Source organism: Hyperolius riggenbachi, chromosome 1, assembly GCF_040937935.1.
Source record: "Hyperolius riggenbachi isolate aHypRig1 chromosome 1, aHypRig1.pri, whole genome shotgun sequence".
NCBI lineage: Eukaryota > Metazoa > Chordata > Amphibia > Anura > Hyperoliidae > Hyperolius > Hyperolius riggenbachi.
In genome coordinates this window covers 101,963,548-101,979,520 of record NC_090646.1, presented here as the reverse complement: position 1 = coordinate 101,979,520, position 15,973 = coordinate 101,963,548, and the positions used below count along the sequence as shown (strand labels likewise).

At 42.8% G+C, this 15,973-nt stretch overlaps 1 protein-coding gene across 4 annotated transcripts in view; it reads right to left on the bottom strand.

The window, feature by feature from the left end:
• CC2D2A (coiled-coil and C2 domain containing 2A) overlaps positions 1–15,973 on the bottom strand; it is a 135,113-nt gene that overhangs the window by 99,467 nt on the left and 19,673 nt on the right. For all 4 annotated transcript variants that reach the window (XM_068277619.1, XM_068277639.1, XM_068277646.1 and 1 more), the window contains exons 8-9: positions 13,251–13,404; positions 10,120–10,256 (exon numbers count right to left, since the gene is read on the bottom strand). In XM_068277619.1, the coding sequence (XP_068133720.1) occupies positions 10,120–10,256; positions 13,251–13,404 (291 nt within the window). The remainder of the gene's footprint in view (positions 1–10,119; positions 10,257–13,250; positions 13,405–15,973) is intronic.

The following is a 15,973-nucleotide window of genomic DNA, read 5'->3' as shown; positions in this document are numbered from 1 at the left end:
AAAGACAGCTTTCTTTATCCTTTGAACTCTCTTGTCCTGTACTTGTGTCGTCCCTGCAAGACCTGTAAGCTCTGTCCTACAGGTATACATCAGCCTAACTCTCATGGTGACACAATGGGTCCATCATTAATGAGATGGCAAGCATAACATAAAAGTTCTTAAGGAAAACATAACTAATAATCTATACTGGTATTACTGAAATAGTTATTGTCTGTGACATCCAATGATGGAGAGTAAGGAGAATTCTCATTGGGTCACACAGAGATAACAACCATACAGATGGTACAGTTGGCCTTGGGCGGTAAAAAGTACAAATCCGGCCCTGTATGTGACAGCAGTACAAGAAAACACTACAGGAGTGAATCCCAGGCAAGGGTGTTCCGCGCATTTTACGAGAGCCTCTATAACTTGAATCTAAGGGACAAAGAAATAGGAGGGAAAACCAAAAGAGAGGCGGTACGGGAGTACATAGAAAGTGCAGGACTGGGAAAGCTTACACAGGAGGAAGTGGAAAGAATGGAAGCCCCTATTACCTTTCAAGAACTAAGAGGAGTAGTGAAGAGTATGCCGGGGGGGAAAGCTCCAGGCCCAGACGGATTCGGACTAGAATATTTTAAGCAATATATTTCTGAACTAGAAGGCCCATGGGTAGTGGCTATGAATGCCTTGGGAGGGGAGGGGGAGAAATTCAGTAGAGACTCTTCGGAGTCTCATATTACCGTAATACATAAATCGGGCAAAGACCCATCGGTCTGCTCTAGCTACAGACCAATATCATTGCTGAATGAGGACCTTAAAGTATTTGCAAAGATTCTAGCTGGTAGAGTGTCCCCATGGCTTCATAAAATCATACAGACAGACCAGGTGGGATTTGTCCCTAAGAGGGAAGCACGTGATAACACTCTGAGGACACTTAATGTGCTGCAGTGGGTGGACTCCTCAGCCGACCCTGTCGTCCTGCTCTCCACTGATGCGGAGAAGGCATTTGACAGGGTCGGCTGGGAGATTACTGGAGCAGTAATACAGTCTATAGGGGTCGGGAATAGAATGACTACTTGGATAGGATCGCTATATAAGAATCCAACAGCAAGGGTGAAGGTCAATGGGGTTCTTTCAGAGCCATTTATGATCTCGAACGGCACCCGTCAGGGATGTCCTATGTCCCCCTTAATATTTGCATTGGTCCTAGAACCATTTTTAAATCATATAAGAGAGAACCCAGACATTAAGGGAATACAGATAGGGCAGAGGGAACACCGAGTCGCGGCATATGCAGATGACTTACTGTTCTATCTTAGAGCCCCTAGGATATCAATACCAGTCCTAATGGCAGAATTTAAAAAATTTGGGAGAATCTCTGACTTCAAAATAAACTGGGATAAATGTGAAGCCATGGGGATAAACATAAGTGAACAGGAGAAAGATAGTCTCAAGGAAAACTTTCCGTTTAAATGGGTCAGGGAAGCGATCTCATACCTGGGTACAAACATTACAACAACTATAAGAGGGATATATGTGCACAATTATGGGACACTCCTTGACACCATAAAAAAGGACCTCCTGGCATGGAGAAAGTTAAAACTCTCCATGCTAGGGAGAATCAACATATTAAAAATGAATGTACTCCCAAGGCTCCTCTATTTATATCAGACACTACCGATACCAATGCCAGAAATCTTTTTTAAGACCTTAAAAAGAGAATTCACCAGATTTGTTTGGAAGGATAAGCCCCCCAGAGTAAAATATCTATTGCTGACCCAAAACAAGGCACATGGAGGACTTGCATTGCCAGACCCTAAATTATATTATTTGGCGGCGATAGTGGCCAGGATTGTGGACTGGCATAAAAATAGGCAACATAAAATATGGGTGGAGATGGACCAGAATATGGTCGACGTCCCTTTATGTCTGACTCCATGGACCACACATACTTATAGGACTACACATCTGGCAGGAATATATGTGAATCATACATTGAACATTTTTAATAGATTGAAAGTAAAGCATGAACTGTCGCCAACACCCTCCCCACTGATGCCGATAGTGGATAATGATAGGTTTATGCAGGGACCAAGTAGAAAGCAATATGTGAGATGGAGAGACTCGGGAGGGGTCAGAGCGGGAGACTTGGTGGAGGGAGGAGATTGGAAACCCCTAGAAACAATAAGAGAACAGAGAGGGAGGGAAGATCTAGATTGGTGGAGTTTCATGCAATTTAGGCACTTTTTATTAACACAAGGGCGAAAACAAGAATTTGGTAGAGAATTGACGCAATTCGAGAAACTCTGTAGGTCAGAAGGGGAGGGTAGAAGATCTCTTGCTAAAATCTATGTAATGTTAAATGAGAAAAAAGACGCCAGTGACCCCTACAGGAAGAAATGGCAGGATGAACTGAATTGCCAATTCACAGATGCTCAATGGAATAAAATTATAACATTCTCCTATAAAACTTCGATATCGACCAGAATACAAGAAACTGGATTTAAATTATTAGTTAGATGGCACCTAACCCCTGACAGACTAGGGACTATATATCCAGATTCTGACCCCGGGTGCTGGAGATGCCAGACTGAGAGGGGCACATACATCCACATATTCTGGAGTTGTGATAGACTTCGGGGATTTTGGGAAGGGGTGAGACAATTAGGGGGGGAAATTCTGGGAGATGAGCTCCCTTTAGATCCAGCTTTTTTTCTTTTGCACCATAATGAATGGGGCATTAAGAAATATAGACAATCCCTATGCAGTTACTTGGTCAACGCTGCAAGAACACTGATTGGAAGGCATTGGAAAACCCAGCAACCTCCCACATTAACAGAGTGGATAGGGGAGATATCAAGAACACAAAGATTGGAGGAATTAACAAATCATATTAAGGGAAAAGAGGGGCAGCATAAGTTAACATGGGAGAAATGGGAAGTGTTTAAATATACTGAAGATTATAAGAAGCTGATTGGGGATGGCGGGGCACAGACATGAATAACCACTAACTTTATATGGATGCCCTCTTTGAAGAGATGGTAAATCTAGGATGGGCCAGCCTGGGGTGGGGGGGGGGGCGGACAGGGAGCAGCGGACAAGGTGAAGGGTCTTGGTTAGGGGGTCCTTTTTTCCTCTTTTTTTTTTTTTCTCTTTTCTCCTTCTTTTAGTTCTATGTTGACTGTATGGATGCCTTTCGGACTCATATTAAAGAAAGGGGGAAATGAGAGAGGGGGGATGGAAATGGGAGGGGGAAGGGGAACTGAATGAGGGTAAAATGGTCACAGCGAATCAGAAAGGGGTTGATTATTGATGGATAATATAAATGTATGTAAATGTATGTAAAGAAGCTGTAGATAAGAACAAGCTGTTAAAATAGGTCCCCATGTCCTTCTGGGGAAGTGATGTTTTCAGGTATTAAGAATAACCTGTCTGTGTTTTATGGGATATGAATGTTTAGTGTATTTTGTAAAATAAGTTGATAAATAAAGAATCTATAAAAAAAAATTAGTTAAACACAGGACTTACACGCTCCCTGCCGGGAAAGCTGGATGCATCGGAACTGGAGAGAAAGTTATCTTGTGTTTACATTCCTTACTTGATACAGTAAAGTAAACACTTCTCTGACACTGCAGACTCTCCTGAACACAGTCAGACACTGAGAAAGCATTTCTGCCTTCAATAATTATGAACTAAAAATGCAAAGTCAGCTCTCAGAGCAAAAAAAAAAGTGTACTTTGGGAACTTGTAATTTTTAAATGAATAATAATACTTATGCACAAAAGCAAATATGATAACCGTATGGCATATAAAAAGTAGGAAAACATGTTTTTATTGAATATTATTGTCAGGGTTTTATACCGCTTTAAAGTGACCCATGCATATGAATGAACTCTTGTATCCTGAAAGAGAAGTGTTTATCACAACCGCGCATGTACTTGTTACAGATTTATACACATTTAAATTCACTAAATGCATTATTATTATTTAGTATTTATATAGTGATGTCATCTTCTGCAGTACTGTACAGAGTATAGTATATAGCATATACAGTGATTTGCAAAAGTATTCGCCCCCCTTGAAGTTTTCCACATTTTGTCACATTACTGCCACAAACATGAATCAATTTTATTGGCATTCCACATGAAAGACCAATACAAAGTGGTGTACACGTGAGAAGTGGAACGAAAATCATACATGATTCCAAACATTTTTTACAAATAAATAACTGTAAAGTGGGGTGTGCGTAATTATTCAGCCCCCTTTGGTCTGAGTGTAGCGAGTTGCCCATAGACATTACCTGATGAGTGCTAATGACTAGAGTGCACCTGTGTGTAATATAACGTCAGTACAAATACAGCTCAGAGGTTGTCTAAGAGAATATTGGGAGCAACAACACCATGAAGTCCAAAGAACACACCAGACAGGTCAGGGATAACGTTATTGAGAAATTTAAAGCAGGCTTAGGCTACAAAAAGTTTTCCAAAGCCTTGAACATCCCATGGAGCACTGTTCAAGCGATCATTCAGAAATGGAAGGAGTATGGCACTACTGTAAACCTACCAAGACAAGGCCGTCCACCTAAACTCACAGGCCAAATAAGGAGAGCGCTGATCAGAAATGCAGTCAAGAAGCTCAGGTGGGGGAATCTGTCCATATGGAAGAGTGGCAAAAAGAAAGCCATTGTTAACAGAAAAGCATAAGAAGTCCCGTTTGCAGTTTGCCACAAGCCATGTGGGGGACACAGCAACCATGTGGAAGAAGGTACTCTGGTCAGAGGAGACCAAAAGGGAACTTTTTGGTTAAAATGCAAAACGCTATGTGTGGCAGAAAACTAACACTGCACATCACTCTGAACACACCATCCCCACTGTCAAATATGGTGGTGGCAGCATCATGCACTGCGGGTGCTTCTCTTCAGCAGGGACAGGGAAGCTGGTAAGAGTTGATGGGAAGTTGGATTGAGCCAAATACAGGGCAATCTTGGAAGAAAACCTCTTGGAGACTGCAAAAGACTTGAGACTGGGGCGGAGGTTCACCTTCCAGCAGGACAATGACCCTACACATAAAGCCAGGGCAACAAAGGAATGGTTTAAAACAAAACATAATCGTTATATGTAAGAAGAAAGTTCTATGAGTGGCACTCCTGGTATGTTTATATGAGCTGGTGCGAGTGTGTAAAGGCTAAATGATGTCTCACCCCTCTGCTGTCGGCTGCTGTAGTTCTCGTCCTTCAAACGTGTGCCTTCAGATCAAGTGAAGAAAGAAGATCCAATAATTCTATGCGGAAGAAAAAAAGGCAAAGATCCGGGCACCTTCCGTTTGTCTTTATTGTGCAAGCCCCGTGCGGTGCCCGGCACCCCCACTTCCACCTCACCACCACTGTTGATGGACACATCGATGTGTTGATGTCTGCAAATACTTGAGTCCGCACAATAAAGACAAACGGAAGGTGCCCGGATCTTTGCCTTTTTTCTTCCGTATAGAATTAAAACAAAAACATATCCATGTGTTAGAATGGCCTAGTCAAAGTCCAGATCTAAATCCAATCGAGAATCTGTGGCAAGATCTGAAAACTGCTCTTCACAAACGCTGTCCATCTAATCTGACTGAGCTGGAGCTGTTTTGCAAAGAAAAATGGGCAAGGATTTCAGTCTCTAGATGTGGAAAGCTGGTAGAGACATACCCTAAAAGACTGGCATCTGTAATTGCAGCAAAAGGTGGTTCTACAAAGTATTGACTCAGGGGGGCTGAATAATTACGCACACCCCAGTTTGCAGTTATTTATTTGTAAAAAATGTTTGGAATCATGTATGATTTTCGTTCTACTTCTCACGTGTACACCACTTTGTATTGGTCTTTCATAAGGAATTCCAATAAAATCGATTCATGTTTATGGCAGTAATGTGGAAAACTTCAAGGGGGGTGAATACTTTTGCAAACCGCAGTAAAATGATACACTTAGACATCCATAGAGACTGTGAGAGGCTGAGAATTTCTGCTTCTGTGCACATGACAGGAAAACAGTTGTTTTAGGAATAAGCATAGTATTAATGGCCTCAATTCACTAAGCAGTTTAGACTAGTCTACTGAGACAGGGGTCACACTTACCGGCTTTCGTACGCGTTTTCTGCACAGAAAAACTGACTTCAACTGAGAACTCATGTTAATCAATGAGCTAGGTCACACTTTAATGCAGATTTCGCATGCAGAAAAAAAAACTGACATCTTGCGCAATTTGTCAGTTTTCTCTATAAATTACATTAGCTGTTGTAAGGTAGAGGTCACATTTGTCTTTCAGTTTTCTTAAAAGTGTAGAAACTGAAAGACAAGTGTGACCCCTGCCTCAAGGTTTTTAGTCTACTAATGGTTTGGTGTAAGGTTTTAGATCTGTTTTTAGACCTGGTCTAAAACATTCGGTAATTAGATCGGTAAAGCAGGGGACATGATCAAAAGATGCTATTCGCAAAGGCAAAGAAGGAATAACCAACGCCCACTTTTTCTGACAGAGATTAGACCAGCTGATTTCTGTCAGTCATAGCTACTCATTTGTGAATTGCATCTTTTGATCATTCCCCCTGCTTTACTGACCTAATTACCGAAATGTTTTAGACCAGGTCTAAAACATTTGGTAATTGTTAGTGAATTCCCTTTTAATGCAACTGATTTATACCAAACCATCAGTAGACTAAAAACCATCAGTAGACTAGTCTACACTGCTTAGTGAAATGAGGCCTCTCCTATAGGATGCACAAAGAGCGTGACCCAAGTGATGCAGGACATGTGATTTTTCACATGGTAGAATTAACGGTATATATAGTCTGTTTACTGTTTAACTGTTTGCTGACCGCTCCACGCCAATTGGCGTGATTGTGGCGGCAGTCCCAGGATCACTCAACGCCAATTGGCGTGAAGTCCTGGGGCCGGGTTTTGCAGGAGATCGTGCGCACCTCCGCTCCGTCATCAGTCTCCCAGCGGCAGTCGCCACTAGGAGACTGTTAGATGGCAAAACTATTTTCTATAAGGCAGCGCTGTACTGGGTACAGCCGTGTCACTCGGCTGTCCCCTACAGAGCATCAGGAGCGATCGGCTGTCATAGGCAACTGGTATTGTTTAAAAGAAAACAAATATTGCAGCCTCCAAATCCCTCTCAATTTGGGTTCACTTTAAGATTGCCCTGCATCTGAAATCAGCATTTTTACATAAGTAAAAATGTTCATGATAGGAACTGCATCTGTGTTTTTATTAAACCCGCCTGTATTAAGAAATGACGGTGGAGTCACATGTCTGGATCCACTGCACGGTCACTTTAGTAAATGCTGCGGAATAAAGAGAGAACATTAACCATTCTTAACCAATTAACCATTCTTTACTCGCAGTAGAATCCTTTTCTTGGAGTTTCTTGGAAGACACAGTGTGACTGGTGAGGTCATGTCTTGCTTACAGGGGGTTGGACACTATAAAAATGTTGCTCTATTCTTGTGGGTTATACCCAGCACTACTAGACATGAGCAATTGTGGTTATTGTTTTCTGAATTCATCCACATTGGCCATATTTCTTTCCAAACTGCTTAATGAACAAATACGGCATACTTACAAATGTGAGGACAATTATAGCCAGATGTGGAGGTTCACTGCCTCATCTGCTATCCCCTTCCAACTCCTCATCTAGAGTCTCCACCCCACTACCTTCTAAACTGCAGGCGCAGGTTCCTCCCTCTATGGTTTCCTGTTATACTTAATCTATCAAATAAACATGTGCCAGTATTGTTGACATGTTAAACCACACATGATCTACGCATGTATTTTATTCTTGCGTTGCTGGATATTCTGATTGTACTGTGTGTTGAGCTACGTATGTACTCATGCTACTCACTACTGTGTTGTGTACTCAGAATGGAAGATGTTGGCACTATATAAATAATAATTATCCTATTTGTTCCCCTGAATTATTTTTAATGATAAATGCTGCCGCTCTTATTATATGCAGAATGGTGTGGTGCTGATTAAAGTGGATCTGACCTTTTGCACAGGAAACAAGGAAAACACAGAGAAATGCACCCATTATGTTTTTAGAGAGAAGAGCCTGTCTAATCCCCCCTCATCTGTAAGGAATCACAGGTGTAATTTAAGCTCTCAGCACAGAAAACCGGCAGTCCTCGGCAGACACAGTTATTATGTAAACACAGAATGTTAACCCTTTAAGCACAAAGTAGACACACCGCAGATTTATTGCAGGAGTACTGTAAGCTGTAACAAAGACATGTTTTTCTTTAAAGGGACCCTAAGCAGAGCTTTAAAATAAAAATCAGCACTTACCTGGGGCTTCCTCCAGCCCCCCATAGCTTGTGAGATCCCTTAGCATCCTCCGGGTCCCCTCCATGGTTCAGCTGGCGGCCCTATTAATGCAGTGGCTTCGGCCGAAGTCATGCGCAATTGCGCATACGCGGCCCGTCCACACACTCGGCTCAATCATGTGCGCTTCACTGTAAGCCTTCTGCACAAGTGCAGTTCAGTCTTTCGAGAACCACGCATGCGCTGGAGGGTTACGCACGTGATCGAGCCAGGTGTGCGAATGTGCAGTTGTGCTGGACTTCGGCCGAAGTCGCCACACTAACAGGGTTGCCAGCAGGACCACAGAGGGGACCCGGAGGACGCCAAGGGACCTCGTGGGCTACGGAGGGGCTGGGGAAGCCCCAGGTAAGTGCTGATTTTCATTTTAAAGCTCTGCTCAGGGTCCCTTTAGAAGGTTATTATACTGTTACGTAATATTTTAGAGCAGAGAGAAAGTTCTGAGTTCATGTCCGTTTTAACCTCATGCAGCACAGGGAGCCTATATCAATCACTGATGTCACACCTGGTCATCCATAGTCAGAGCAACTGATAAACACAGCAATACCAGTTGAAGTCTCACCCTCGCCTAAAACTCCTTACTACTCCCTTAAATGGGGTGTGATGTCATCAATTAGTGGACTAAGCAGGCGGCTGTACAGGGATGCCAGATCACACTGACACAGTCTGGATAGAGCAGTAATGGAGTGAGTAGCCGCAGTTAATTAACATAAATGCGGGAGACAAAAGGTTGCTCTTTAAAAGTGTTAGTATAATTATATTGCTAAGGTGGCCACACACCATACCATTTTTTAAATGTGTTCAATATAAAGGGAACCAGAGAGGAACGGGGGGTGAAAAAAGAAACAGATTTTATACATACCGGGGGCTTCTTCCAGCCCCATAAGCCTGAATCGCTCCCACGCCGCCATCCTCAGCTTCCTGGATCCGCCGGTACCGGACATGTCACTTCCGGCGGACGCGGCCAATTGTCCGCATCACAGGGGCTCCCTCCATACATGTACGCATGCGGCTGCGCAGTTAACAGCCACATGCGTATCTGTATGGGGAGAGCACCCTGTGATGCGGAGAATCGGCCGCGTCCGCCGGCCGACTTGCCGACTCGCGGCAATGACGGGACCCGGTGGCAGGTGATGCAGGCAGCGGAGGAGTGCGACGTGGGAGCGATCCGTGCGTATGGGGCTGGAGGAAGCCCCAGGTATGTATATTGCATCCTCTCTGGTTCCCTTTAAGAATTGCAATCAATTTTACTGATTGTAACATTTCAAAAATATGACCAATGCACCACACACCTATGTTCAATTTTTCCTCAATCATGATAAAAAAAAATTATTGGAAACTCTGAGAAAATTGCTAAGGTGTGTATATTAATAAATTGACAATCCAACACACACCATACAATCTTTAGTAGAAATTGAAGAGAAATATCTGGCATTCTGGATCAATTTAAAATCGGGAAAAAAAAACGTGAAATCTGATCGTATTTATCAGTCGAATGAAAAAAAAAGCTTTTGATTTTTTTGAGAGATATGATCGTTTTTATCGAATTGCTGTAAAATCGGATCATTTTATTGATTTTAGCTCCGTTTTAAAATACAAGCATGTCACCTGTTCATCCCTACTCAGAGTTTGCTGACGCAAAAGATAACATCTGTACAGGAAAGAGGGGTGAAAAAGGACAACGTATAAGGAGGAAAGGGAGAACAGCGAAGATCAGGGATAGAGTAACACCTAGTGTTGCACAAAGTAGAGTTGACATGTCATTATCTTAAAATGTAGTGATCTTACAGCATCCTGCTGAAGGAGCCTGTTCTCTACAATGTTCTGATTGGTCCGAGAGACTTCTGGTCTTACACCAACATAGAGGCCCTCATCTTCTAAGTACCTGGGCTGCACATTCTCAGGAAGCTTCTGGGAAGGAGGCACTGGGTGTGAAATCGGACAATAAGCGTTACAAAATTGGCTTCCAATAAATGCAGTTAACAAGCAAGGCAAAATGAAGATTCAGTATAACATGAGTGGAAGCTCACCTTTAACAAACCATTCATTCAAAAACTCTCAGTTCAGAGGAGCCCCAGTACTATTCTAGGTCACAACTTCACCTTAAAAACTCTCACCTGAATTGCAAAAGCACAGTTAGGCCCAAGCTATTCATTGTTTGCTGGTAAACCGCTGCCGGCAAATCTCGTTTGGCTGCCTAGTGTAGCCAAACGAGCAGGTGGCAGAGAGCAGTTATAGTTACCTATTCCAGGCGGCTTGTTCTCTTCCTCCACCGGCGGCTCTGCACTTCCAACAGGTCTTCTGGATCTCGATCACATGATATAACGCAATCAGGATCCAGGAGACTGTGTCAGCGTTACAGCCCTACCCGGCGATGGAAGAGACTCTTCCATCATCCCTCTTCCACCACCGGGGGGCGCAGTAGTGCTGACAAGGTCCCCTAGATCCCAATCACTACATATCATGTGATTGGAACCGGGAAGACATGTTGAAGACATATCGGGGTTACATCGCTGCCGTGGTGGAGAAGAGAAGAAGCTGATCCAGCCGTCCAGACAGGTAACTATAAAAGCTCCTTGTGCCGTTCTGCATACCCTGCCATAGCTTGCCAGGCTGGGGAAGGCACACTTCCCCCACGGCAGGAAAAATGTGGTTTTTACTTTATTTGGCTGCTGAAGGGTTAAAGCTTCAGACTCCCACTGGAGCCCACAGCTCCTTAGCGCCTTAGTTACACCACTGGAGGGAAGCAAAGCTGTGGTAATGTGTTGTTACATCTAAACACAAAGCTACCCCCAGCTGCTGGGCTAGTGCTGGCTGAGGGCCCGTTCGCACTTGAGCAGTTAGCAGGTGATTCCCACTAATCGCTGAAGCGCTTTTTGAAGCGCTAGTGCAACAGAGTATATGGCAGTGATCTCACTGCCGTGATTGGTGCCGATCGCGGGCGATTTGCGATTAGCGCTAATTGCAAAATGCATTACATGCAGCATTTTGCCGCGATTCTGGAGCGAGCGCGGTACAGTGCTTAACAAGGCGCTGATCGCGATCGCTCTGAATCACGGAAGTGTGATCAGCGATTTACCACGATAATCACGGTAAAAATCACCCGCACAAAACGTTTTTGCAATTTATAGTGTGAATGGGCCCTAAGGGCTGGGACCCACTATGTCATGGGGAAGTGCCGCGATTTCCTGGAGCTATCACGATTTGGTTAGTGTAGTCACTGATGCAATCACTATCAAATGTTTGGCTGCAAGCAGTATTTTAATGCAGCTAGTGGGACCACCCCCATTGGAATCCACTGACAAAAAGCTGCTAAAGTACTGCCAAAGTGCACCTAGTGTGTGCCAGCCCTTATTCAGGACTAAGTAAGCAACACTTACCATCCACCCATTTTCCATAGGTAGGAGATGCGAGGCTTACTTTTCCCCTCTGTTACCACTATTTATCATACAGTCTGAATATCAGTACAAGGGAATAATAATTGCAAAAATAAGTCAGCAGGACTAGGCCCTATTTGTACATCTACAAGTTTCTTTGCTTCTTGCTAAAAGTCAGATAACAGATTATTAAATAAATAGTTAAATTGCGAGTGGGGGTAATGGTTATTGCTCCCACACCCAGTGTATTCAGAAGGATCTTCGGTAGTCCCCACCAAAATGCTGTGTGTTTATTTGTCAGCCCAACTGGGGTGCAGCTAACCCTCTGAAGTTGTAACAAACCTGTCTTTAGGATTTCAGACACTAGTAATCGCTACAAGACTGCATCATCGCGCCCCCCCCCCTGTTTTTTGGGCACCAGAGGCATTGGCACGGATTTTTGACCCCCCCCCCCATGAGTACAGAATTATGTCCATGCAGAGGAGTCATACGTGTGTAATGCCTGTATAGTGACTACAGTATATACTCGAATATAAGTCAACATCGTGTATAAGTCGTCTACAATATCTCACTGTCTTAAAGGAGAACTGTAGAGAAAGGTGTATGGAGGCTGCCATATTTATTTCCATTTAAGCAATACCAGTTACCTGGCTATCCTGCTGATCCTCTGCCTCTAATACTTTCAGCCATAGCCCCTGAACAAGCATGCAGCAGATCAGGTTGTTCTGACAATTTTGACAGATACGACAAGATTAGCAGCATGCTTGTTACTGGTGTGATTCAGACACTTCTTCAGCCAAATAGATCAGCAAGGCTGCCAGGCAACTGGTATTGCTTAAAAGGAAATAAATATGGCAGCCTCCATACACCTCTCACTGCAGTTCTCCTTTAAGCTGGAATTTTTTACTGACTCAAGTAAAAAAGTCCACCCAGCAAAGTTAATGGCTGCACTTTGAGACCAGGAAGAATTAACAGCTGCACTTGGGGACCAGGAGGTGTTTATGACTGCACTGCATAAAGCATTGCAGCCATTAACCCCTCCTGTCCCTAAACTGCAGCCAATCACTCCTTTAGGCCCCCAAGTGCAGCAATTATTCACTCCCCTTCCTGCATCCCAGTCTTTAACCCCTGCCCCTTACCTTGTTAATTGTTGTGGCCAGGACTTCCAGACCTGTGTTTTCTTGGCATTTCCTTTATCAAGAAATTATCACATACTACTGGGTAAATTGCTTCAAATGGGAATGTTACTGATTGTACACACATTACTCAGTGTTGCTCTTGACTCGTGTATAAGCCGACCCGTATTCTTTTATTTAGTGAATTAAACCTAAATTTCTAGACTTATAGTCGAGTATATACAGTACTTTACATTGTATCAGTGTGTCATATCTTCAGTGTTGTCCCATGAATGCTATTAAAAATAAACAAAAAATGTGTACTCACTTTGTGACATACAGCATAATAGAATGGGGTGGATTTGGCACTTGTGTGTGGTTTGAAGACACTGTACATGTACTGTAGGTAGTGAAGCGAGGCACTTACCTGGTCTCAGGCTGGGTATGAATAGGAGGTCCTTCTCTTTCTCTAGTCGGGTGTGATATCCTTCATACTCGGCTGCAGTCAGCTCTATGAAGTCACGCGCTGTCTGCTCTATGAGAAACAGATCATCCTCCGGCACCAAAGACTTGTCTTCCCCCTAGAGCAACGTCACTCCATCAGTATTATATCATCACTGTCTTCTAATTACAGGATGCTGATGCTACAGGATAAGGAGCTGCAATATAATTACTAACAGGACCATTCACCGGTCATTGTGTAGATCTGTTGTGCCAAGAACTTTGGAATGTAACTTAAAGAGGAACTGCAGTGAACATAACATAATGAATAAAATTGCTTATATTTTTTTTTACAACATTCATTTATAGATTACTTAGTCAGTGTTTGCCCATTGTAAAAAATTTTCTGTCCCTGATTTACAATCTGACATTTATCACAGGTGGTGACATCTTTTGTACTGGCAGGTGATCTGTACGCAATGTTCGGATGTACGGAATTAGGAACATACCAACCTTTATTTCACAAAGAAAAACTAAAAGCAAATGACACATCAAGGCCTTTTACAATTATAAACACAAGTATAAGTACAGCTCAGTATATTACTTCATACGTGTGCCCACCAAGGACAATGCATACACAAATCCAAAAGTTGTCAAACACCCATGCAAAAGATAGTCCACAGTGAGTGCAAATAAATATATACATCAATCATACACAGACCAAAGGCCTGATCCAATTCACTTTTTCTTCTAAAGTTTTTCTCCTAGGAGATACTTTTTCATCTTCTGTTTAATCTAACGTTTGCAATTGAAAAAGTACCAAAAAATAGATGAAAAAGTACTGTCAAAATTATTATGTGTACTTCCTTGCTTGCTGGTGGCTTAAAAGGCATTTTATTTATACTGTAATGTGAAAATATCACTGAGGAGAAACTTGGGAATACAGTGATTTGGATCAGGTCTCGAATGTATTTGACGTAATTGCTTTTCTAGGAATGAAGACCTGCTTCATAAAGTCTACATTTGCCAATTTCCCCATTGCAGTGCAAAGTAAGTGGAAGGAGTGGCTAAGTTCCTGGTTTAGACACCTCACATCTACCCTACAATGCCTAAAAAACTGATGTATGCAGTTTTCAAGGCATCTGGAAATCTGCTACTGTAATATCGGCCTTTGTGTGTCTTTTCCTCAGTTTAAATTATGTGCCAGAAAGCATTTCTATACCTCTTACTGTGCTAACGAAGGCTAGCAAGTTCTCTCAGGCAGAGTCTATTGTTTTTTAAGGTGATTTAGCTATCTTTGTATTTTTTATTCAAGCAGTTTCTTGCTCATTAATTTGCTAACATTTGTCAGAAAACTGACTAATGACAGTGAAACGCTATTCTAAAGCTTTGTTTCTGATTTCTCCTGAAGGATTTATCCCTAATTATTTACTATTTTGTAACAATAAATATGTCTTTATTCACTTTGTACTTATAGAACCCTAACATAATCTTCAGCACTTTACACAGGCTAATCTTGTCACTAGCATATTTAAAGAGAAACCGTAACCAAGAATTTAACTTCATCCCAATCAGTAGCTGATACCCCCTTTCCCATGATAAATCTTTTCCTTTTCTCAAACGGATCATCAGGGGGCTCTGTATGGCTGATATTGTGGTGAAACCCCTGCCACAGTGTGATGTCAGGACCATGGTCCTGACACTTCCTGTCTGTGAACCTCATTGCATTGTAAGAAATAGCCATTTACAGCTGTTTCCAACTGCCAAAAACTGACATCACCTGCCAGCAGTAAAAATGTCACCATGTGTTACAGTGGTTTGCAAAAGTATTCGGCCCCATTGAAGTTTTCCACATTTTGTCACACTGCCACAAACATGAATCAATTTTATTGGAATTCCACGTGAAAGACCAATACAAAGTGGTGTACACTTGAGAAGTGGAACGAAAACCATACATGATTCCAAACATTTTTTTAAAAAATAACTGCGAAGTTATTGTTTTAAACCATTCCATTGTTGCCCTGGCTTTATGTTTAGGGTCGTTGTCCTGCTGGAAGGTGAACCTCCGCCCCAGTATCAAGTCTTTTGCAGACTCCAAAAGGTTTTCTTCCAAGATTGCCCTGTATTTGGCTCCATCCATCTTCCCATCAACTCTGACCAGCTTCCCTGTCCCTGCTGAAGAGAAGCACCTCCAGAGCATGACGCTGCCACCACCATATTTGACAGTGGGGATGGTGTGTTCAGAGTGATGTGCAGTGTTAGTTTTCCGCCACACATAGCGTTTTGCCTTTTGGACAAAAAGTTCCATTTTGGTCTCATCTGACCAGAGCACCTTCTTCCATGTTTGCTGTGTCCCCCACATGGCTTGTGGCAAACTGCAAACGGAACTCCTTATGCTTTTCTGTTAACAATGGCTTTTTTCTTGCCACTCTTCCATAAAGGCCAACTTTGTGCAGTGCATGACTAATAGTTGTCCTATGGACAGATTCCCCCACCTGAGCTGTAGATCTCTGCAGCTCGTCCAGAATCACCATGGGCCTCTTGAGTCTTGACTGCATTTCTGATCAGCGCTCTCCTTGTTCAGCCTTTGAGTTTAGGTGGACGGCCTTGTCTTGGTAGGTTTACAGTTGTGCCATAATCCTTCCATTTCTGATTGATCGCTTGAACAGTGCTCCGTGGGATGTTCAAGGCTTTGGAAATCTTTTTGTA